At 41.1% G+C, this 25947-nt stretch overlaps 1 protein-coding gene across 5 annotated transcripts in view; it reads left to right on the top strand.

Annotated features, from left to right (window-relative positions):
* rapgef2b (Rap guanine nucleotide exchange factor 2b) overlaps positions 1–25947 on the top strand; it is a 92356-nt gene that overhangs the window by 9286 nt on the left and 57123 nt on the right. For all 5 annotated transcript variants that reach the window (XM_029511833.1, XM_029511829.1, XM_029511832.1 and 2 more), the window contains exons 2-3: positions 16550–16620; positions 19564–19620. In XM_029511833.1, coding sequence (XP_029367693.1) covers positions 16550–16620; positions 19564–19620 — 128 coding nt within the window. The remainder of the gene's footprint in view (positions 1–16549; positions 16621–19563; positions 19621–25947) is intronic.

The following is a 25947-nucleotide window of genomic DNA, read 5'->3' as shown; positions in this document are numbered from 1 at the left end:
TATTTTTTTTGTAAAGACCTTCTTGTCAGTGTCGAGTGTTAACTGTTTGCTGGACGTACATTTGTGCCTAATGTGGTCTGTCATGCCTCGTGCATACTGGTTTATCGACAGCTGTGCTGGTGGTGGGCAGCTGATTACTAGCCATGTGAGCTAAAAGAGGTGATTTATTACGATGCTCATTTGAGCAAAACCAGCCACCTTTGCTCATGGGTGCTGTCGTCAGGAGTGAGACCGGCTGCAGTCCTTGAGTTTGGCCAGGAAGACTGCAGGGGGCAGTGGACAGTCCAACACCAAAGGAGGGGAAAAAAGTCACCTCATTCCATCGTTTTTCCCAATTAGGAAACAGAGATTAGGAATACTGTTGTTCCACTTCCTGCGTGCAGTGGAGCGGATCGGTGTACGGCATACGTCCCGTTGAAACCTTATCTTTGTAATTGGTCCCTGGGGGTTTGGCCGGTCTGAGGTTGGTCACGTTCCCAACTCCTCAGTCCTCTGCTCCTCTGTTTGCCTATCAGCGAAAATGTCCATTCATTACCAAAATCTCCACGTAATCTGATTCTCACTGGAATGTTTGACAGTTTTCCCTGCTTCCTGCGTTTGGGAAGAAGGGGATAATTATCTGAGCTTGCTTGAACTGAACCACCAATTACATTCTCTTTCTAACGGCCCGAGTCCAGATCACTTGGGTGCCAGTTGAGAGACATTATCAGGACCAATGATCTTGTGTGTAACTTTCTTTTTTTTTCTTTTTGAAATGAAATGTGATTCTTCTCTCTGAATCACATTTGTGGGAACACTTTTGCTGTGATGCAACATTCCCCCTGCAGATCAGTCAACACCGATTTCGCATCGGTGACGTTGTGGAATGCTCCACTCGCACCATTCCAGCAGTCATTTTTCACTAAATGTATGCAATGCCAGTTGCATCTCCACATTATTTATTAAAACGGCCTTAGTTCCTCTGTGCCTCAGACCTTAACCTAGCTAATTGACACTTGCCTCAGTTGACCTCAAACAGCCATCCAGAAGTTTTCCCATATGGCCCTATATTTCCTTCACACTTTAACCACTCCTGCTGAGAACAAACCCTTTTCATTAATCATTCCTGCCACGTCCAGCAAACGGATCTCCTTATGTGTTCTGCAGCAAAGACCAAGCATCAAAAAGTAGGCTTGCATAGAGCCTCATTAGCTGACCTTCAAAGAAGCTAATGCCTGGACAATCTCTTTAAAGACGTATTTGCTTATTTGTGATTGTGTAATTTGGTTAGTTACACTGTTTAATCAACAAACTGGAAAGAAAATGTTGCATAAAAGGACTTTGGACTGAACTGTACAAAACACAATATGCTCCAATCAATCAGGGAAGCATAAAAGTCTTTCAGCATCATTTAAAATGGTCTGACGGTGCTTCAAGTTTATTTACTGTGAAACCCCAACCCAAGTCTGTGCATGCTCACAGTGCATCACGCGGTTAATGTGAAAAGTTGAAATAGTGAATAATGATTTAACCAAGGGGGAAAACAAACAGCATGGTCTAGTGTACATTCCTCTTGGCAAATCTCAGAAGTTTCAAAATCCATACATGCTTGTTTCTCATTGTTTACCGTAGTTTGTCAACAGTATTTCCTCCTGACATTTAACTTAAAGGTCAGTGGTCCCAATCGAACAAACTTAATCGACTATCAGAGAATTGATATTTCGTGTCAAATTTATCCGTATAGCTCCCTGCTTATCTGTTTCAGTCCAATTTGCAATGCAAATTCAAATCCTCCATATACACGGAAGGAATTCAATTTACGGTCAGAGAGAAAAATCCCTTCACAACACTGTAAAACAAACTGTTGCCTGAGAAGCGTTCAGTTGGTTTTGGTGTTGCTGGTTTATTTGTTTTGAAAGAGAATTTTTCTGAATAATGACCCAGACTGATATAGAGAAGAGATATTTCAATAGTCCTTAAGCCGTTTAAGTAATTGTTTTAACACGTGTCTTCTGAAAAGATGGCTCTTTCCATTGTGACCACTGAGCCATGTTTGATAGTGTATTTAGTTCGGAGTCGCGTCAAATCACGTCGGAGCAGCGTTCTCATGTCAGTTGCCCTGCCTGTCTGTGTAGATCTGACTGCCCGAGGCTGTGTTATTATTGCACTAAATGAGGACTGTATTTGATTATAATTGGAGGGAAAGATGCAGAGCATTCAGGCATGCTTCCCTATATGCTCAGGCACTTTGAATCCAGCAAGTGTGGTGTGGACCCAACACAATGACTCCCTGTTACAACCAGCTTCTGCTTGTCAAAAACGTTTAAAGTCACACCACTTATATTGTCGCTGCAGAGGGAGTCGCTGGACCAAATCTTCAGTTGTAGACAGGCCAAGTACACTTCAACAAAGGGTTGTATTATAGCTGTGGGCCACATTAGGTACAGTCTAACATCCATCCTAATTTTACAGAGCAATGTATGGGAAAAAGGTTTTAGTTGCAATAAAAAGGTCAAACGAAAAAGATAAAATAAGCAGATAATTTTCACTTCACTTTTTTTTTTTTTTTGTTACTGAGAGCGTTTATGGTGCAAAATAATTTTTCAACATTGTAATTAAAATGATGTACAGAAGATTCAATAAGTAACATTTAATCACTTCTCTGTTAGATCTATGAATTACAAAAACTTAGCATGGTCTTACTAACGAAACCTTTTTTCAGCTTTGAAACTTTTTTATTTTTATTTTCTTATTTTTCTTATTTTCAAAAATTTGTTTCGAATAATTTCTAACTGCATATGTAGTACATGCAATGAACAACGTAAAATGAAAGCTTTAGATAATTCTACGAAAATGGATGGTCCATAATCCAAAAAGAAAACCCAATGCTGTCTTAACTGCTTTTTTGAACATTGAATTTAATTTTTTTTTATTTTTACTGCTTTAGGAAAGGGAAAACCGTAACTTGTGACTGAAGTACCCAAAGATCACAATGGTTAGCCATGTTTCTTTTGTAAAACATCCTCAGGATACAGCCTGAAATCCCCCATCCTTCTAGAACTGAGGCCTATTTTAGTCTGAGTGAAGTGAAAGGCCTTGGGTGGGATCATAAGGCAACTGTGTAAACAGGAAACTTCCATTCAAGACGAGGCGAGCGGGGCGCACCAATGTGGGGCAGACGATAAACACAAGTTCCACAGTAGGGACACTCCTGAATCCTGAGCAGGCCTTTTCGACTTGACCCTAATGTGTGGTTAAAGCTTGTACTTAGGTATTACACATGTTTTTTTTGTGCACAGGACATAGTTGGCCTTAAATGTTTAAGGGTCTCTTTATAGCACAGCTATCTCTTTGAACTGGCAGCTGAGCAGCTGCATCATCTGCTGTCCTTAACTTAAGTGTGACTTTTTTTTTTTTTTTTTTTCCCCCCCGACCCCCAGGACTGGATTTAAAAACAATACTCTCACTGTCTCCTTAGCTGTGAAGGTCTACCTTGTGACGATCACAGTCTTTGAGATACAAAGGTGAGGAGTCGCATTTAAAACGTGCACGCGTTAGGCTCCACTCCTCTGTGATGACAAACCATGAAAGAGCATAGATGACAATGCTGTCTAGCTTCAAACAAAGCCAACTGCTGCTGGCCTGCTCCCAGCTCAGAGGGAACATGCTGTTCTGGTCCTGCAGCCCAGAGACCCTCTGGAAACGCTCCAAATATGAGAGCAACTGGCACTGCCAAGGTTGCATTTAAAATTAATTTAGGAATTTAAAGCACCAGATTGACAAATTAAAAGCAGTAAGCCATATTTATCTAAGTAATTAGCACTCAGCATCGTACATTCCCATCTTTGTGGAGCGTGTTATGGCTATCATGGCTTTCTCTTGTTTTATTTAGAGCCACAGTCCTCTCTGTGTCACACGCTTGCAGGTACTTATGCATGTGTTGGACTTTCAGTAATGAGGATTTCAAAGGCAAATATTGATGTTAGTAACGAAACCTTTGTGGTATTTGGGTAGTGCAGTTGTCTGAAACAGGATGTCCACATTAGAGCAACCAGAGGTGCCATAAAACATGTTTTCTAAAATGGTGACACGATGTGCAGACAAAAAAAAAACGAGAGTACACAAACGAGACATTTCAAAGTGCCACCACCTGTGTTAATGTTATTTTAATGTGTTTTCTCCCACATGGGTGGTGATACCAACAGCAATAGCATCCTTTGATCATGCAACATCCACAAGACCTGACTCTTAACAACAGCATTGGAGCTTTATGTCTTGAAAAAAAAAAAAAAATAAGAATGTACCTTCTGGTGACCGTGTTTGTGACCTACGAGGCCCAAAAATCGAAGTCTGTGATTTTTATTTTTATTTGTATTTTCTTTACTCGCAGTTGGAAGAGTTTCGCCGGTTGTTCCCTGGCAACAAGCAGCCAGAGAAAAATTGTAGTGCTGGAATTACTTTAATGCAGAAGGCCACAGGAGAGAGCAGCAGAGATTTAAAAGATTGATTATTGAATTCCATAAATATTTCAGATGTAGAAGGGAGAAGGGAGGTTTGGGATTAATGGCCCCACATTGTAGAAAATAGACCAAATGGATGCAGTCGCAAGAAGTATTGAACCCAGACAGAGTTGGGAATTATTTTTCTCCTATTGTGGAACTCCTGGGGGATTTCATTAGTAACCCTCCTCCTGCCTTTGGCTTCTGTTTGTGTCAAGTTAATTGGACAGAAGAAAGGCTGGGGCTGGGGCTTGGGGTGGGGAGGGTTACCCAGCGTTTTTGGATCTTTCAAGCCACCAAGTAAGCCATTTGCCCTGAGAAGATTAAAGCACATCCCTAACCCGTTTTGTCCACTGTACTCCATCCCTCCTTGCTTTTGCTTTGAGCTCAGATGAATTGATCTTTATATGACATTGCGTAACTTTGTGATGATTGCGCGGCTCCTCTTTGAGGCCTTTGTTTGAGCGAGATGGAGCAGGTTTCATTTGACTGGACAGTTGGCTTTGTTCCCGGGTAGAGACCTGCTATGATGAGGTTCGATGACAGAGCTGAGAGATCCCTTTGTCTTCAGTATTGGTGAGAGTCCACCGTTGAGTCCACATGGAGCCATTGTTGTCAAGGTTGCTGGTTTATTTTTTAATATAATATACCGACATGAAAAAAACAAAACAAAACAAATGCTCACATTTCAGAACCTGGTGAGATCAGATATTCTGCATTTTTGACTCTCACAGTTAAACAATAACAAAAGCCGTTGCAGCTCGATATTGTATACAACGATTACACCCATGTTCTCCAACACAGGATTTCTTATTAATTGTGCAGGCCTACAGCATGTAGCTGCTGTATGTGTGTTAAGGTTGTGTTTATAATTTGGCACAGTGGTTAACTCTGAATGAGTCTGTGGTCAGAGTGGCAGTCATGGCGCAACACTGTGAAAGCAGACTGTTATTTTAGTTTGCTACAGATGGTCCTGATTTTGATTTAAAATGGCAAAAAAATGATGACGCATTGTGATCAAGACCAACAACAAGTGTTAGAGGAAACATTGGTAGAGATGAAGTTTTGAAAACATTAAGTTGCTGGTGAAAATCAGTCGTAGCGTGATGCCGTCTGTTGTGCTAAAACAAATGTGATGCGGAAAAAAAAACTCTTTCTCAAGGTGGATCTTTCACCTCAACGTGCAGTCTTCTGTGAACACTTTTATTCATCAAATCTTTGTTTTGTTATGCAAAATGATAGTGACAGTTTAAAAAAAAAAAAAAAAAGTTAGTTCCTCATTTCCGACCAGGTCCAGGTCTTCTTGGTCCATGGTGCCTTGTGTCTGGAGTTCTCCTCATCACTCACCACTCCGACTCCAGGCACAGGCCTTAAAATTATTCTTGTGGTGGCGTTGGTGGCCGACTTGTTGCCCTGTGTGATGTTGCCCTGGACTTATGGGGCATGACTGAGTCAGCAAATATCATTTAGTGCTAATTAAATGGCTGTGAGATCCTGCATCATGACTAATGCTTTGTGGGGAAACGGTAAAACAGAACGCAGACGGGAATTCTTGCTTTTAGGGCAGATTGTCTTGTCCCTCCACTCAAGGACAACAGTGCGGCATTGTGTCCTTGCAGTGTTAACTGCAGACTGAATTTGTAATCATTGGGTGCTCTGCTCAACACATCCCTTCTTACTTTGTGTAGTTCTTTGTATAAATCATCCAGATATTGGTTAGTATATTAATAACTACGTACTGTGAACAATGCATCATCCCCATAATGCTGTCCAGAAGCTACTTATACATTTCCTCATGAATAATTTCCTCTCTTATTTTGTAACTTGGAGCATCTTCCCACTGCAGGCTTTTGACAACAGCATTTCTTATTCTGGGAAACACAGAGCTTTTTCATGAGTCACTTAGGGGTTTTTTTGTGTGCGTGTATTATCATTAATGAAAAAACTGGTGGAGGGCAGTAGTGTTTGCATAATTACATTATTTGATTTACATTTTGATTGCCACAAACGGGTCCCAGTTGGATGATTGTTAATCATTGTGAATTTTTTTTAGACTGCACTGTTGTTCCCAAGGACTGTACAGCTGTGTTGGCAACACGCCCACTGAACTAACGGCCAGATTGCTCATATCTGGTATTTGTTGGAAAAAAATAAATAAATAAGGATTTGAAATATCTTGGCTTGTTCTTAAAATTTAGACATCAAGACAAGAACATTATGAAACCTCCTGTAATTTTTCACCAAAAGGCTTTTAGCCTGCACTGGTTTGCTGGTTTCGTGTAGCCATGAGAGTGAGATAGTGAGCTATGCTCTTAAGAATTTTGTTTTTGATATAGTGAGAAACAAGTAGTTGGTTTATCTAACTACAGCTTTTGCTCCCCAACTATCTGTGGACATCCTAAGACATCTGTACGCACTTCCAACCCAACATCTGTGTCAGCTGGCTGCAGAGGTGATCAAAGTCGATGGGTCGGAGGGGTCAGTGAGCCCATTGCACTCATTTTGACATGCTTACTGCTGTGCACATTTTATTTTATGGCAGACATTGTCATGCATTCCTGCACAATGCTTAAAGAAAACCCCAACTGGTACTGAAACTACGATCATTCCCACTACATGCTCCTGCTTGTGTAATCCAGCATGCATACAGTTTGCAAAACGTTAAGAGAAGGGAGTGCATGGTAGTTCTTCAGGGTTTTATACTGGGTGGCAGTTCAAGTAGGTGCTGTTAAGCTCATTCACATGTCTCCCTGATTCCTGTTCCAGCCAGTCACCATGTCCACCAGCTGCCTGACCATGGTGGGAAATAAACAGCAGCTCCCAAGTGCTTTTAAATCGTGTCTGTGACTGCAGAGTTGCTCTGCTTCGGCAGCTACTTCACTCACCCGCCATCATTCACAGATTTAATTCTATTCAATAAATCCCATCAAGCTGGTGTAGAAGTGAAAGTGGAGGATGGCTGCATGCTGTCTTCTTCTTAATCATGACTGAACAGGTGGCAGTGGAAGTGTTAATTATTTGTCCACTACTAAATTCAGCATCCAGGACAGAGAGGAAGGAGGAGATGGCCATGTGCTCTGCTAGCTTAAGCTGTTGAGTTAACACCAAGTTCTTAATGTTAAAGGACTGCTAATTAGCTTTGTGTAATATGTGCCAATTTCATTCAGGTGTAATAGTCTAGTTGCAGAATATTATGAAAAGTTATTTAAAGGTTTGATAACACTTCTGCTTTGTCTGGATTGATTAATTTTCCTTTTGAATGATTAGCTTCATCTTATTATTTTTTTTATATTTTTTTTCTCCCACTGGATGAATTTAGCGTTCTTGTTACGACCTCGTCTAGTCCGCCCGTGATTCCCCCTGCTATCATCACATGCTATGTCTTTGTGAAACCTCGCCGTTTGTCCAGAACAGTCACATATAGCGGCATACCGTCGCTCGTCACTGTGTGACCTTGTTGAAGCCCACAAAGCCTCCACCTGCTCTCTCACACAGGCTAATGGATAAAAATACCCAACAGATCTCACGCTCTCTGTCAATAGAGCTTCAAGGACAGCTGCTAGCTACCGTGTTAAAACAGGGAATGTACAAACAAAGGCAGGGGAATACAAAAATGCAATCGCATGTATTAACACAGAGGCAGGCACACAGTCACCTGAGCATCATGCCGCGGCCCCCGAGGTCTGTGATGAACCCCTGTGCACATTCTGCCATCACTGCTGTTTTGTCTGCTTCGGGGAGGGGACAGTCCACCTCAGTCCCACTTGGCACACTGACACAGACGTGCGTTTGTGCTGAGACCACAATATAATGCAATATATTGCCATTATCAGATACTGCATCGTCGGCAACATGACCTTCCAACCTTCAACACTGACTGTCTGACTCCCAGTGGTCTGTTTACCTCGTTACACAGCCACAGGCCGTTTACCTCCTCACACAGCAGCCGAGTCTGCCTCGTTATTCCCCTACACTCGCTTTAAAGGGTTATTCGCTTTCTCATACAGACACATTATATCCAGAAGAATCCCAGAGCCAGATTTTTTTTTTTTTTTTTTGGCACAGTGAGTCCAAAGGGACAGGTGATTTGATGTGCTATTATGTAAATTAGGGCTGCGAGTAGTTATTTTCTTGATTGATTTTTCACTATTAAGGTGTACAAAATGCCACATAAATGGTGCCCTGTGCAATTTTTCTACAGCCCAAACGAACACCATGAAATGACTTGTTTTATCAACCTGACACATAAAACTAAAGATATTAAATTTACTGTTGTTTAAAAGGAAAAATTGGTGCGTAGCTTCTAAAAAAAAAAAAAAAGCGTAACAAGTTTAATCATTTTAATATTTCATGCTAACACTCAATTGATGACCAGGTATTGCTTAATCAATCATTAAACAATTTAGTAAACAATAATTTTAATTTATTTAGCTTCACCTTCCATCCAGAGGTGAGTGGTCAGTGGGAGGCACGGCTGAGAAAACCTATTTAGGCATCATGTGTGACTGCGTGTGTCTCAGTTAGTGGTGTGGACAGTGAGACATTATCTAGCTGGTGTCATCCGAGGAATGCAAGCCTCACCCCGACCCGACACACAAGACGGCCCCACTGCTGTCACGGTAACAAGATCCAGGAATACCGACTCCTTTCTGAATGAGGGGGTCGATGGCACAGAAAGGCAGACCTGGAAAAGGTCAGAACTTCAAAGTAACGCTGTGGGTCCTGGCGCTGTGTGGGCCGCATGAATCAACAGATTGATGAATGAATGAATACATTTACAAGGAGTTGATTATTTTTTTTCTAAATAGAAAGGTGTTGCGGTGGGCTTTAAATTCAAAGTTGAGGTTTTGCAGTTCAAACAAATTATCATCTTTCCTTTTCTCAGTGTAATGCTGCCTTAATTAGGTGGTGTTGTTTTGGGGTTTTTTTTTTTGTTTTTTTTTTTGTTTGTTTGTTTGTTTTTCTTCTACCATTTTCTCCTTTGCTTCCGGCTTTAAAGCAGACACAGTTAAGTTCACAGGCTGAAGGTGCGTGGAGTAGAAAAACTCGCCCCGCAGTGACAAGTGAGCAATTGTTATAAAACTAGGTCGTCCTCACTCCCAAGTCGCAGGGGATTAATTTGTGCTTCTCGCAGCTATTTTCTGAAACAGAACAACAACAAATCCTCCCCGTGCAAAGTGCCGTGATTAGAGCGGCCATTCCTTCTCTGACTGCCAGGGATCAAGGTCGTAAGCATCTTAGACAGGATGGTGTAATGAGCCGACTGGCAGACTGTTGGGATGCAGCCTTTAGAAGCTGCAGCAGCACAAGCCTGCAGTTTAAGGATGGTTTAGTGATTTATTTGAATATTTTCCATCACAAGTCATGATTTATCTGAAGGTGTGAGCTCTGTCAGCATGTGCTCCTCTTCCTTCCTCTCTTTCAGTTACACCAAAGAAGGGGGTGCATGCAATGACGTAGAATGTGTGAAGTTAAACTATTTGTCAGTAATGAATCACCACATTTGCCACCAAAGAGGGAAGGAACGATTGCAATTTGCCTTGTTGCACAATCTGCTAGTAAGATGTTGGTCAGTGGGAAAACTCCATCCTTAACAAATTCTCATGCCTCTAATGTTCCTCCCCCACTTTGCCCTTGTCAGTTCTTCTCTGATAACAATAACAGCCTCTTCCTACAAACATGCATGAGAGTTTTTCACCACTTCTAAAGAAATCAATTCTCTCAAACTGCTTTGACATTAATATTTTTCAAAGTGAGTCTCTTATTTTCCGAGTTCAACTAGAAGCACCTAAAATGTCACCATAAAAAGCTTCAAGCCTACATAAGTGCAAAAGCAGACACGAAGGGGCGGCAAAATTGAGGAAAAAAAAGTAGCATTTCCAATTCCAAGAAATTGTCACCTTAATTATCTGTAGACGAGAAGGAACAAAAAGACACTAACAGATTTTTGGCTTCATGATAGAAGCCAGCATGTGATTAAGATGGCTTGGATATCCTCAACAGTAGTCAGATAAGAGAACAGCTTGCATGCGCTAAAATGTAGATGGCAGGAGATGTTAATACTGTCAACAGCCGAGAGGTGACGGTTGATTTACTCTGACGACGGCAGCACATCAGTGAAACAGCAGCCATGTGTCTGAAAAACGGTCATTCCTGCAGGATGTAACGGGGACATCATTAACAAATCAGTGTTTGAGTGACTGCTATTTAAAAGGGGAAAAAAAAAAAAAAAAAAAAAGCTGAACCTTTGTTCATCTCTGTCCACTAAATTCGACATTTCAAAAGTGTTGTGTTTCTGTTTTCAGTTATTAATATCAATTTTTCAAAAGGAGTAACGGGCATTTTCAGACTCGGACCTGTTCTGAAACAAAAGGCACTGAGACTGTCAGTGTCAACACTGATGCCCTTCACCTCTGCCTGAGACCCTTTTGTTTGTCTCCCCCACTGTGTCCCATTGTTTTTGAATGTTTGCGGCCCCTTTCTTTGATGCGTCGACAGTGGCTGATAGATGCACGCAGAGGTCTGCTATCTGCGCTCAGCCAGAGCCAGATGAATAAATGGATTGGCCATTTGTGCCACAGTGAAAGGGCGCGACTGCAGAAAAAAGCTCCCTATCTGGTGTGCAGACAGCGTTGTGTTCCCAGATAAGAGAGGCAAAGGCGCTTTGTTACCTGAGTTTAGGATGACCCCAGGCTGCTGAATTAATTAAAACAAGCACATAAAATGACATTATTGACTGTAGCAGTGTTCTCGAGCTGAAGGGCTCAGCATTCCTTTGTCCCCGCTCATTGAATGTGAGGTGTTGATACTCCTCTCTGTTTACTTTTTCTTTTATAGTAAACAAACACTTTCGGACAGTTGGTCTGGACAAATCAAGAAAGCCAAACAATTTCAAGGTTACTTAATTCTTGAAAATAATTATTTGCTGTAAGAGCTTAGAGGAAAAGCATCAAAACCAAAGTATGACAGCGCTGATTTGTAAATCACATCAGATGCCAGAAATGATTGATTTTTGTTAAGAAGTATGGCAACACAAGATGACAGTAAACGACTCAGTAACTATCATTGAAGAGCCATTTTACTCATTCAGTCCAGCAGACATGTCAGAGTTTGGCACGTCATATTTGAATTGTTTCAGTTTTTCTTTTTCTGACTGTAAAAGTTGTATCGTAAGGTTTTTAGATGGTCAAACAAAACAGATAATTAAAACTGTAGCTTTGAGACTTTATGACTTTATAGCCCAAATTGTACATAGTAAGTACAATCACTTCACAACTACAACATTTTTACATTTAAATTAAATTCTACTTCCTGGTGTGACCATTTATGCCAGGAAGTTGCTCTGTAGCAGGTTTCCCGTCACTGAGCCGGCCTTTGACAGTATCTTCTCATGCAAAACTGTATTCCTTTTCATTGCAACCTTACCCTCTTTTATTTTGTCCTGCGTCTCAATGAACACAATGTGGGAAAAGCATCACAACTTCCTTGACCTCCCTTCAGCCCGCTGAATGCCTTGCCACTCGGAAAGGCTGGCATGGGGCCCGACGCTGCACCCTCTCCCTCTGGGGCCGAACATAATGGGTGGAAAAATGGAGGATGTCGTGGTCAGTGTGTATACAGGCCCAAAACGGGGAAGACAAGACCTGCTATTGTTTAATTTGTATTCTGGAGAGGAAATGCCTGCACTTGTTTGACTGCATTGCACTGCTACCGTCTGTCCTACAAATGAAGGTGTCAAGTGATGACACATTGTGCCGCAGCGCGGAAACGAGCGGAGAGGTTTACAAAGATGTTTGATTGACACTACGTAAATGGTATCTGAGGAATGTCAAGGCTAGTTAGGCTCAAGTAGCTTTCAAGTGATCCCAGAGGTTTTATCGAGAGCAGCATCTCAGTACGTTTCTCCTCCTCTGGGGGCCACCTGTGTTCCTGGAAGGATTAGTTTGGAAATGGAAGGGGGAGGGGATTAGATGTTGTTACTGGTGTAGGCTGGGAATTTGAACTACCCCCTTCAGAAAGCCCAAAAGCCAGCAGTTTTTTTTTTTTTTTTTTTTTTTTTAAATGAACAAGCTTTTGTCTTTATTCAGCACACACACAATGAGCAGAATGTTTGGCTGGATGCAGCCCTCATCAGCATGTCCTAGTTTCAGCTACCCACTACTCCTGGTCTGATCTCCTTCCTTCCTGTTTCTGCTCTATGAGAGAGTCTCGGTCTTGTTTTCAACCTGCAAACACGGAGCACCTTTAGTGATATTTAGAGCACAGATCCTCTGCTTTTGATCTCGGTTCTACCAAGAGAAAAAAAAAAAAAAAAGCATGTAAATCAGCTGATAGAGTGAGTAAAGGCGGTACAAGATCCTAAGTAGTTTGACATTGCGCAATACAAAATACAGAAGAGCGTTGTTGTGGATTTGATGCTGCCGTCTTTACCCAAATTCTTTTCCGTATTCTCTCTGTGCACTTTGTGGTGATTGCATTTGGCTCCGTCTAAAAGAACCAACAAGCCAGTGAGAAAAAAGGAAAATGTAGGGCCCAGGGAGTGGAAAAGATGGGGTCCTTTACATTCTTTCCATACAGTCAATCTCAAATATTTGAGACTGAAGCCACAATTGATGGTTTTGCATTTTTCTCCCTGTTAGGCTGCATTTGAGTGGGGCTGTTTTATTCAGCATGATGTCACTGGGATGAGAATAAGTCTCCTACACTACCCCCTAGTGGTGTCCTTCAGTCTGCATTAACACCATTTGCCCCCAAAGACGAACTTTTTTTTTTTTTTTATATTTGTTTATTTTTTTCGACAGTATCAAAATTTATCTGAACGTTACAGGTCGTATAATATATATATATATATATATATATATATAAGTTATTCACAGTGATGGCTTTTTTCTTATTCATTCGTTTTCTACAGCTTACCTGTTTTTGGGCTGTGGGGGGGTGCTGGAGCCAATCCCAGCTCACACTTGGTGAGGGTGGGGTCACCCAGGACAGGTCACCAGTCCATCACAGGGCCAACACACAGAGACAGACAGAGACCAACAACCACTCACCAGTTAAACTAAACATGAGGCCTTTGGATGGTGGGAGGAAACCCATGCAGACACGGGGAGAACATGTAAACACAGACAATCCCCAGGCCGGGAACCGAACCTGCAACCTCATTGTGGGGCAGGCGCGCTAAACACTTTGCTGCGGTTCTGCTCTCCGTTTCTCTTACTTTTGTACAATTCTTGAGAACAAACAATAAACCACCAAAATGTATGAGGCAGATTTTTTTTGTATTCAGTGTTTGACAGCCACACTGAATGGCATGAAACATGGAAGGGAGAGGAGGAGGGGAGGGTGTGAAACAAAGGTCCTGCTCAATGACCTTTGTGATTACAGAGTAATAGAAGTGTGAACATTACAATTTCATGACTTCTGACTGAGGTGGCCACAAATGCCACCTCAGAGTCGGTGCTTAATGTTAAACAAAGCAACACAACAGTTTATCATAACATTATACGACAGAAACATTCTTTAAAGTTTACTGCGGCAGGAGCTCAAGTTTCAGAGAGGTTTTGGAAGTGGACTTTTCCCTGTGAAGGTCAGAGGTCAGGGTCAGATTGTTTAAACATTATTTTCCACTGTGCCACTCAAAAAAAACCAAAAAACAAAAAACAAAGCATGGCTGTGGTCACATTTTCTCTTAAAAGCACAGTAAGAGTTAGACTCTCATTGACATTAATGTTTGAAATGTGGCTTTGTGTTTTAATGTGGTTGAATGTGATGAAGCTGCAGTCTATCTCAGGATCTCAATGTGCAATTTTTTTTTTTCTCACACAGAAACGTCTCACATTTAAATGAATCTCTGCACTAAATCTCATTACCTCTGCACCATTAATACATATTTGAAACTGCTCACATTCATCTTCAGCTAAGTGAGAACTGACCAATCTGTGTCCATTTTTATTTCTTTTTATAAAACCTCCATTAAAGTACGGTGGACACATAATTTTGATTTGCACATCAGCAGCAGTTAGCCCCCAAGTCAAGGATGTAGTTGGTTCCTCCACCAGTAGGTGGCGCTGGATGTCAGCAGATTGCCCCTATTGACTTCCTGCTCCTGTTCAGCGTTTCACTGACCACAGACACTTTGAACATCGGGATTTGGTTAGTGAGGATATCATTGTGATGTAACGGGGCCAGGCAGGCCGTGGGGAGAAACATTTTTCTGTTTCTGCTCCTTTAAGGCCAAACCCATGTTTAAAAATGCAAGTTTAGGGACCAAAATTTTTGCTGTGTAGTTTTATAACGCAGCTACGATATGAGCTGACGGTCTGTAGTAATGTGTCATGTATTTGTTGGGAAAAGGAGGCGATGCAAAAACCACAACACCTTTTTTTTTTTTTCTTCCCCCCATCTGTTGAATGTGATTAGAAAAAGAACATAGCCTTGACCTTGTAGATAGACCGAATATTTTGGACATGTTTTCTATCTCTCATGGCTTTTTGCTGTCTTGTTAAAACACAAGTTGTTTGTTTTTGAGAATCCAAGGTCACAAGTTTCATGCTTCTGGGCTTTGGCGAAGCTTTTGAGTCACAGAAAGAGGTTTTTTTTTTTTGTTTGTTTTTTTTGCATTGAAAACACAATTGTTTTCTGTTACGTAGCCTTGCGCTGCACAATAAGCAAAACACACATAACAATTGTATTTATGTTGGCAGATACTGTCATTGTGGCATCTGGGACTTATTTCAATTGAAATGGTTTCTGCATTTCACTTTTACTGGGGAAAAAAAAAAACATAAAAATGATTCAATTTTTATTTCTTCCTGTACTAAACAAACATGTTTCTTTATGTCTGGAGAATATGATGCATTTGCTGAACCATTTAAGGTGCAACCAATCCACAAGAATGCCCTGAGATATTTCTCCATCATCAAATAGTTTTTTCTTTTTTCTTTTTTTTTTGTGGGTTTTAGCAATTTGCATATTGCACTTTTCCATATTACAGTTTTGGCGTTATCTCAGCTCAGTGTGCAGTCCTAATTTAGCTGAGTGTTTTCCATTTCCCAACTCAGTTCAAACTCTTCATACAATCCACGAGTGAACTCTGTCTTGCCCACTCATGAATATTTGTTTGTGCTCTTTTTTTTTTTGTTGTTTGTTTGTTTGTTTTCACAGTATTACCATAGTCTTATTTAGCTTTTGAGGTAAATTTTCTTTCATAAACTTGTGGTTGTTGGTCTCAGAAATGGCTCAAAACTGGGGAGGCTGGTCTGTGTGTCTCCGTGTGTGTGTGTGAGTGATTGTGTGTCTAGTGAGGTCTTAACACAGAGTGTTAGTGTCACCACATCTACCTCCAGTTGCTGCCGACAAAGGCATCCCAGTAGCTGCAAACAGCACTGCGCCATGCGCGCACACACACACACACACACACACACACACACACACACACACACACACAGAGTCAGTGGTAGACAGTGGAGTGGCTGTGCAAGCAGCCAGCTGTCAGAGAGGGCCACTTTGTTTCACCTCTGACTTGGATTAAGTCCAAACAATCTCAGAGTTGCTCACTGGGTCACTTGATGAAGTAATTGAATGGGGAGTTTATAGTTGTGCAGTGTAGTTCCTTTATTTTTACACTGTGAGGTGCTTTATGGCTCTCTATTCCAGCGTTCACTCACACCAATCAGTGTCACTGTCTCCGTGAAATGATTTCTGCTGTATGAGAAGCAGAGTTTGTTCCCCCTGCAGAATAAATGAACGCGCCACAATAATTTGAGTGTATTTTAAATTAGGCTTTGCTGGAGCTGTGCTCAAAATGATCACTTGACATAATCAGTTTTATTAAGGTGTCGAAGGAAACATGTTTTTATAGTGAAAAAGGCAACAAATGATTTTTATTTGAAAAGTGCAGATGCAGTGTTACAATAAATAATAGTCGCATTTGACAAACGCCGTTGAGAAACTTAATTACCAAGTTATCATTTCAGGTCTGATTTAATCCCCTGGCTTTGTTGAGATGTTTACTTTTCAGCCTAAACACTGCTGTGTGTCTGTGTGATAACACCTCTGCTTTTCCTCTTCAGGACCTGGAGATCGTGTACTCTTATCTCCACGGGATGGAGGCCTTGTCCAACCTGCGAGAGCACCAGCTGAAGTGAGTGTCTGCACACATCCCTGCTGTTGCATTAACATGACTTAAAGCTTCATATCCCGGTCACATGAATTTCAAATGGAGTGACAACACCTTGTGTCAGCTCCATAACAGTTACAGACACGGGTGGGAAATTAACACTGAGCCTTCATGCAAATGTGAAAGAGAAATTTGCGCTTTTATAATCCAGCAGCAAAGCAACGCCTTGAAATGTGGTTAACATGTAGTCTTGAAGCACTTACAGTCAATATTTCATACCTGTTTCTTTGAAACAGAAAAGCATGTAAATGAGAACAGCTCTTTTGGGATTTCAGCTCCATAAAAGTTCTGACTAAAATAGAAAAGTTTGAGAGAAGCCAGCAGATACAGGACTGAAATGGGGTCAAATTAGGAAGGATGCAAATACGAAAGCAATGACGAATCCGAAAAATATGACAAGTAGCGCCATTCGGCAGGTTTAAGCTACTTTCTGTTCATACTTTTCAAAATAAGTTCTCTATGTTTCCACAACTTCTCCTGTTTATATCTAAGTGGAGTCCGTGTTTTTTTTTTTTTGCCGCTGTGTTGGCAGCCTCGCTGTGTCTACACCCTGAACCCAAATAACTAAGTCAAGGGCGAATTCCATAAGTCACCTTTGACTTAAGAAAATTGTGATTGGCTTTTCTCCACTATCCTCTTTCACATTTTTGTGTTTCTGCTGGAATCTGGATCCGTTTCTGCTGCCAAACATTCAGTGGGACAATGAAAGGCAAATTGATAAGGTTCACTTGGGTCAGATGGGTATATTTAAGATCATTCAGACTGGAAGCGCAATTGAATTTTTCACATAAGCCGGTGTTAACAACAAAAGCCGAACTGATGTGAAGCAGTTGTGTTCTCCCTACTTGACTCTGCCTTCTGCTCCCCAGTCACTCCGTTTTCCAGGCTGTTCTGCTTGCCGCAGGCTTTTCTAACCGTGCATGTCAGAAGTCTGTTCCCAGCATGCCTTGTGTGCATACATGTGGATTATACTGGCGAGGGAACAATGTAGCAGTACACGACCCACGAGCTGGAACATTCCTCTCTGTGACCCCTCAGAGGCCTCCCACCCGACAGTAACCCCGCTCCCCCCCTTCCCTGATTGGATCCTGAGGAATGTCCCCATGGTCTCATAGCCCAGCCCGCCACTCCTGCCAACTCTATCAAAGAGGTTTTGGTTTTCCTAACGTAAAATAAAAAAAATTTAAAAAAAAAAGAACTCCCAGGCAGCCAGACATCCCACTTACCATGGGATTATGTTATAGTTCTGTCTTCACTTCATTTCATTTCATCTGGGAGGAATGTGTTGTTTTTCTTCTGTGGTTCCTTTTCACAGTGATACATTTTATTTTATTTTTTTAGGGGATGTTTTTGTGGGGTTTTTTTCAGGATTGTTTTTCGGTCCTTGTGTAACGGGGTTACGACACGCCAACTGCCCCCAGTTATTTTTTTTTTTAAGCACTTTCTGTTTTGATCAGCTACTGTTTTCTTTTAGTCTCCTGCCTGTAACGCTGAGGTGTTCTTGTCGTCTCTGCAGGCACGTATGACATTTTGAAAGAGGAAAGGGGTTGATTCAAAAATTCATAGTTACCATTCGAACAATGGGACCAATTATCTCTCCCGAGTCTTATGCAATAGTAAGTCCTCAGCTGAAAATAATATTTTGACAAATATGTCATGTTTAGGGCAGCACAGCGGCATGGTGGTTAGCGCTGTTGCCCCACAACAAGAAGGCCTTGGGTTCGGTTCCCGGCCTGTGGCCTTTCTGTGTGGAGTTTGTACATTCTCCCTGTGTCTGCGTGGGTTTTCTCCGGTTTCCTCCCACCGTCCAAAGATGTCATGTTTGTGTTAACTGGTGACTCTAAATTGTCCGTAGGTGTCAGTGTGAGTGGTTGTCGGTCTCTGGATGTTGGCCCTGCGATGAACTGGCGACCTGTCCAGGGTGTACCTCGCCCTCGCACAATGGGAGCATTGAGTCTCAAAGTCATTGAATTTATGAAGAGAAACTAATGCACAGTCTGCTCAAGCTGTTGTCAAAACCTTCAACACTTATTTTGGAAGAAAAGACATTTTAGAGACTTTAAAGTATCAGATTGAAAGTTGAAATTGCCCCAAAAATGCCTGAAAATCTCTGAAGGAAGGTGCTATCAGCTGCTACGGTGGATCACTTGGGTGCAAATTTACTGCATTGCACTGATCTCGATTTGTGCCAGATGACCCCTGTAACAGAATTCACCAATGAAATGTGTAATGGGAAAATATTTATTTATTTGAGCGATTAAATAAGCATACAAAATATCCCAAGTATCCAAAAAAAAATGGATGCTTGGATTGTTGATATGACCCTTTTTTGGTATTCCCACGGAATAGTTGCCAAATAACTAACATGTTGCATAAGAATATTTTCAGTACAGTGAAGAAGTGAAGAAATATGTGGTTACATTCTTCTGGTTACATTATTATAATCATACCATTATTCTGAAATAGAATAGGGAAAACAAACTCTCACCACAACCAAAAGAAATCAGGCAGAAAAACAAACTTCCAGCTTTAGCCTCAAAATTATCCAACGAGCCACAAGTCCTGCTCTTGATCTTAAGACGATTAAGGTGGTGTTGCCGTGTTCTCTCGATCAACGCAGAATACAACCTGCCCCTGGATAACACTTCACTCACCCTTTTATTTGTCCTCACATTCCCTCCATCTTTAGTTATATTTTGCTGTAGGTTTGTCAAAAATAAGAAACTTTGCTTTTCTTGTGAGAGGGATTTCTGCTTTTACTGGATTCAGCAGCCAGCTGAGCCTTTGTGCCTTAATTTTTTTTTGGTTCTGCTTTATAATAACATTAGTAAGCCTTTTATTGAAGTGAAGTTCCTGCTGTTTCGTCTTGTTGTTTTCTGACTTCTACCCCCCTCTCTGTCTCCACAGGATAATGTGCGAGACGGTGCGCTATGAGAGGCATGAAGCCAACGAAGTGCTGTACTAGTAAGTAATTGCGGTGTCTGGCATTGCGTGGGTGTGGATGTCTGCGTGAAAATGCATATTGATGATATATGGTGAAATCCTTACATCTCTATCAGCAGAGAAGATAAAGTAAAGAAAAACTGCAGGCAGCCGATGAAACACTATTTCAATTCAGTTTGATCAAAACACACTCGGACCTGGACTGTTATTCAGCCTTATTGATGAGCCGCCGCATGCTGGCTGCACACAGCGCCACGACCTGGATGACTTCAATGAAGACAAATGTCACTTGGAGGAAGCCTTTATGAAGGGGTGTCTGCTTCGGCACCTCACCAGACTCTACAGCATCACAAAAAAAAAAAAAAAAAAGGGGGAGCTAGGAGTAATTTCCACTCTAATTTCAGCTTGATTCAATAAGTTTCTGTCTCAGCTGACAAAGAGAAACTGCAAACGTTTCCTCAGATGGCTTGAAAGCTGACCAGTCACAAGTGGTGGCGTTTATTTATTTCCCCCTATTAGATTATGTGTTGTTGAAGGATAATATGACCAGAGAGCTGTATTGACAGATTCTATACAGCTTCTGTGTGTGCGTGTGTGTGTGTCTGTGTGTGTGTGTGTCTGTCCATTACGAAAACCCGCAAAAACTACAGAAAGCAGAAAAATTGTGTTTGGCTGCTGTCCTGTGTTGACGCCTTCCAAATGCCTGGTAATTAAGACAGCTAATTAACTCTATCAGTGTCTCTGGAGGCTGGAGGGGCCGTATTGTCCCTTTTATGCCCCCAATTGTGTGTGTGTGTGTGCGCAGTGGAAGAGGCAACACCTCATCAGAAGCACACTTGTCGATGTGGGAGCTGATTAAACAATAGGAATACAGATTAAGCCGCATAATAGACTCCAGTTTCAGCAAAATCCCTCAGGCCCCCTCACACCAGTCACAACACGCACACACGTATATGAAACGTATTTTTCAAGGGTCATAAAATGAAACACATAAAGCACAACAGCACAAATATAATCCAACCCACTCATTCATTTTATTTTCCCAGAAGATAAATGAATAAATGTGCATAAAACTCCAAAGGTGAGTTTACGTGAGCCATCATGAAAAATTATTTCATGATTTACAAGTTGGGTTGCGCACAACACGCACACATTAGTTAACACATGTATAAATGATACATACATACATAGGCTGCTCTAATCTTTGACGTTTTTTGACGCTTTAGCCGAATATGTGTCTGAAAATGTGCTGCAGTAAAACGCCAAGCCGACTGAATATTTAAAAGGTGATATCTCTGCTCTGGCCTCTGTCCACAGTTGGCTGGAATTTCACATGGAGATAAACTGGCCCGGGCACAGTGATAAAGTGTGAAGTAAACTTCCTGTTGCCTTATAACCCACTGTGGGATTACAGAATTGCGTGAAGTAAATTTAAAATTTCCAGATTAATGTTGTAATCGTAAAAAGTGAGTCGACAAAGCACCTCACTGCAGCTGTGCAGAAATGACAGTTTCCCCGGTTGGCAGGTTGTTTAGAAATGCATTCTAAGCGCTATATTAGAAAGCTCGCATTGCCCGACAACAAATACACAAACATGGAAATATTTGTGTGTCTGCCAATCGGTGTCGGTGATCAAAGCTCGCCGAAGAGAAATTTAAACTACTGAAACTGAGCTGTCACCAAGTTGTTTGTCCCAATAGTCCAGATGTCATCTCTGAGACCAGAAATTGAATCGCTTTCCTTCTTACTTTGGATCTTTTCTTTATGCAACTGAAAACTCTTGTATGACAAAAATTGAAGCTTCTGGCAGCGCATCCCCGTTTCCCCATGTGTTTATAACAACAGCAATAATCTGGTGAAGAATGAGGGTTTTAAAAGTCAGTGAGGGAATTTACTGTGATAGTATTTTAATTAAGTTGTAAAAAATTGTTTGGCTTGTAGATTCAAAACATTTCTTAGGCAGCAATAAAGAGACTTCATTTCTTGAAAGGAAAAGACGACCATAAAATTCTGTATTTAGAGAAACCGTAATGACTTTCGTTTAAAGGGGCATTTTCAGTAGACTCACCCATCAGGTTTTTTTTTGGTTTTGCCTCAACCAAAGAGCACAAACCGTTTTTCCGAGATGCCATGTGGCGTTGACATTCAATAACCTTAACTGGAAAAAGGAAGGAGACATATAACTCAACATTTAACGTTTGCATTAGCAGTAGAACGAAATCCGTCCGACACGGGACGTTTTCTTTTCCCAGAAAAACTCCCATTATGCTGGATGAAACCTCACAGATTCATTCAAATGGCTTAGTTAATGACCCACACACTCACCTCCTCGCTCTGGCAGCCGCTGACAGTTGGCAGACCGAGAGTAATGATATGAGGATAATAGTAAAAAAAAAAAAAAAAGTACTCATTTTTCCTGCCTGGGGCTCTAGATTGCTCGAGTGCAAACGCCACATCCACAAGTGCTGTCATACTTGATATCTCATGAAAACATCCCATACCCACATCCCGTGTGAGAGCCTGAACCTCTCAGGATTTACTGTCCAGAGATTATAGAGCCAAAGCCCTCCTGAGATGGAGGCTGACCTGGCACATTTCTACAGCAGCTGGTGAAGAGGGTTAGGATCTTCCGGTCAGCCTCTTCCATGTCAGCCCTTTCAATGCAACACTCGACCTTTTCCCCACGTCGGTTTGTGTGGTCCAACCGAAAAGTCCAGGCTTATAATATCTAAGTGCATTTAGCTTTTCTGATTCCGTTTTTTAGAAATTTGAGCCAATGATGTCAATATTCCATGAATATTGAGAGCTAAATTGGTAAATTAATCAGCAACAAGCTTGTTAGTTGATTTCACTTTTATTTGTTTCATGAAATTGAATATTACATTCAGCTGTTTTTTTTTTGCGATTTTTAGATGTCGCTTCAGAAACAGCAGTTTCCTGACAGTTAATGACAAGACAATTATCAGCTCAATGTTGTACTTTTTTTATGGGCTTGCGTCTCTTTCAAGCCTTTTCCTGGAGCTCAGGCTGAACAGAATATCGAATGTTTTTGTTCTGTACAAACTTCAGAACTTTAGCCTTTTATTCAGATTTAGTTTTTTGCCATAAATAGTGAAGTGTAGACTCTCTGTCCTTTCCCAGCTCGTCACTATAGCCTTTTTTAAAGTTTTGTTTGTTGGTAATAGAAAACACGGTATGAACGTTTTATTGCATAATGGTAACCAAATCATTGTGGCTCAGAGAGCCTCTTGAGGGATTCATGGGGACAGTGTTAAAGCAACAACAATTTAAAATGGTCTTATTTTTAGATACTTGTTTATGTTTGGCCCATGAATGAGACTCCTTTGTTTCGAAACTCCTCACAGCCCACCTTCCTGTCAGTCCAGCCTTTTTAAATCTTGTATTGTTGACGCTGGCTGTACTGACTCATTGTTAGAGGTTGCACAAACTTCACTGCTGTATGTGGAAAGTAACAATAAAAATAATAAGAGCAAAATAGATCAAATTTTTCTTTTCCCTTTGGCCTCATTAAAACCTGTAATGTGAAAAGGTATTGAAGTGGCAACTCCTTTCATTGCAACTGACTGGGAAACCCAGAAATGACCATAAAACACAGTGATTACGCATAACCCCCCCCCAGGACACATAAATTCCTTCGTTTGTCAGAAATCTCCTGTTAATATATAATATGTTCATGATAAAATAAATGGCATATGCAGGATCGGTGAATTCATTCTGATGAATCAATGGAAGAGCTCAGCAGGTTTATGGACAATCTGTAATAAATCTTATCTGATGTCTTTCAGAGTTTTTACGATGTGCATAATGTCACGCCTAACCAAAGATATAAAGCCTGTGGAAAACATATTTTTTGCTGCGTCTCCACACCCTGCAGGCCCGTATTGTGGTCGAGCTGTTAAATAGGGACCAGGATCTCCAGGACTCCCAACAGAACTATAGAGTATTACATGATCAATATTGCTCAGCAAATGTGAAGTGAAATGTTATAAATGTCTCAGTCGGCCTAGTAATTTTTCTGACATGACAGCCAAATATGACTCACTTTCACATTCTTGAATAAAACTCTTTGTCAGTCCTCCCTTTCCGACAGTCTTGATGCAGTAATGGCTCTTTCTCAATAGATTTACTCCCTTCCAGCTTTCGTGGCACTCATATAACCTGATTCCCTACTGTTAAAGGCTTCCCGGTGGGGCTTTTGGTTGGATGATGTTTAGTGCTTGACGATCACTTCTAGTATGCGTGACCCAGTTCAGTCAAGCTGTCGCGGCACATAAGAGTCTCCTATCTCCCACTTTTTTGGTGTTGTATCGTCTCTTCTTCTTACCCCACCTCCTCGTCCTCCGCCATGTGTAGCTCTCTCATTGCTCCACATATCTGCATGCCAGCAATTAATTATTGAGCATTTCATTCGCATCGACTTGAAAAGCAAAGAAGAGCCATAAAAGCATGGAACAAGTCTGGAGGGATGCGGCTGGAGATCAGTAAAGAAAAGAGAGAAAGGGATGCCACTGGAAGGAACGAGGGGGGGATGTTGCAGCGTGTCAGTAGGGTGTGCTGTCTACAGCCTCATTAGTTCTGCAAGTGCGGCGAGCAGGAAGGAGACCAGACTTTGTTATAAGTGATTTAAAATAATAATAAAAAAAAAAAACCTCAGTCAGCAAAGGCTCTGAATATGTGTGTCTGTGTCGGGGTGGGTTTAGAATCAGTACCTTTGTGGTCATTGATTTTCTTCTTCTTTCTCCGTCTGGTTTCAATGGAAAAAGCCTCACTCACAGTGAACACACGATAATCACACAATTTGCTGCCTTTTTAAGACCGGAGCCCTTCATATACAAGTCTTCTGTGTTGATGAGTGGACAGGTGGAGGCGCGTCCAACAGGGAAACATTCATGCAATTTTCCAGTTAAGATGACGCTGTGTGATAATTATTCGTTTGATAACAGTGATGTAGACCAATAATAAACCAGATAATGCTTCATTTGTTTATTCTTCAAATAATAGTTAGACACTTATTCACTTTCCAGCAGATAATTAAATCACTACAGTAAATGTGAAGCCGCAGCTGGTTAGTTTAGTACAAAGGCTAAGCTCTTTTTTTTTTTTTTTTTTTTTTTTAAAAGGTCTTTTATTGAGGCATTTATCATCTTCATTTGGATAACCACAGGGGGAGAGAGGGGGAATAACATGAAGCAAAGGGTCATGGGCTGGATCTAAACCTTGGGCTGTGGCAGATAGCCCAAAACCTTTGCGGTTTACACTCTGGGATAGTCGCACGGCTAACCTTGCACTTCGGTTTTTGTAGTCAAGATTTATAATGTGTTGATTTTGTTAGCTTTAAGGGATTTTGTTAACTGTGAAAGCGGCCACGCTGTGTCCTGCTTTTTCCATTTGATCTGCTGAGCTTAGCTAACTAGCTGCTGGCTGCAGCTTTATTAAATTCCCAGCATAGTCATGAGCGTGGCATTAATCATTTCGCTAAACTTATTTTTTTAAGGCGTAATGAGAATAAATGTGAATATTGACCTCAGTTAAGATTAAGTTGAGAGTTAATCATTATAATTAAAACCTCATTGAGAAATCATGCGTAGTTCTGGTCACAATCTTTGCTTTAAAAAAAAGTCAAACATAAACACATTGAACGCCTGTTGCGTTTGAAGTCTGTCCAGATACTGAAATAAGCTATAATGGCACCGAAATTAGACGGCACAGACTATCTCTCGAACAATAAACTAAATTGCTGCAGTCATAATGCAGCTTTAGATGTTCACTATCATCAGAACAGAATGAAAGCAGATTTTGTTTACTAACGTGCCTATTTTCGTCCAATGGTACCAAACCTCTCTGATACCATTTCTTTTGTCCCTTTGACACGAACAATTAATACTTCCTTGTCAAGTTTTTTCTTCCTCTTGCGAGGTGAAACGTCTTATCGACAACACCCGCCAAACAAGATTTCTGCTTTTAACTCACAATCAACCAAAAATATTTGATAGCTCTTGGTTTTTCCTTTAAAAAAAAAAAATGGTATGTGATCTTGCATTCATCACAGTTGAGTAAGAATTAAACTACAAAGTAAAAGTCTGTACCACCTTTTTGGTGCAGCAGCAGTTTTCTCAGTGATATTTGATCCAAGCTGCTCAGCGAGCACATATGTTGTGTTCATCCTCTGAGCCTTCTGATGGGTTGCATAAAAATGAAAGCAAGCATTATCTTATTCTTTAATGTCTCTATAGCATGTTTACATTTGCAGCCTCTTTGATAATCCTCCATATACTCTCCGAAGAAGATTCGTTGCAGGCTATCGTGTCTGTGGGAGATTATCGCTCT

Source organism: Echeneis naucrates, chromosome 10 (assembly GCF_900963305.1).
Source record: "Echeneis naucrates chromosome 10, fEcheNa1.1, whole genome shotgun sequence".
Classification (NCBI taxonomy): Eukaryota; Metazoa; Chordata; class Actinopteri; order Carangiformes; family Echeneidae; genus Echeneis; species Echeneis naucrates.
Note: the sequence above shows the minus strand (reverse complement) of the source record. Positions and strands in the feature narration are given on the sequence as shown.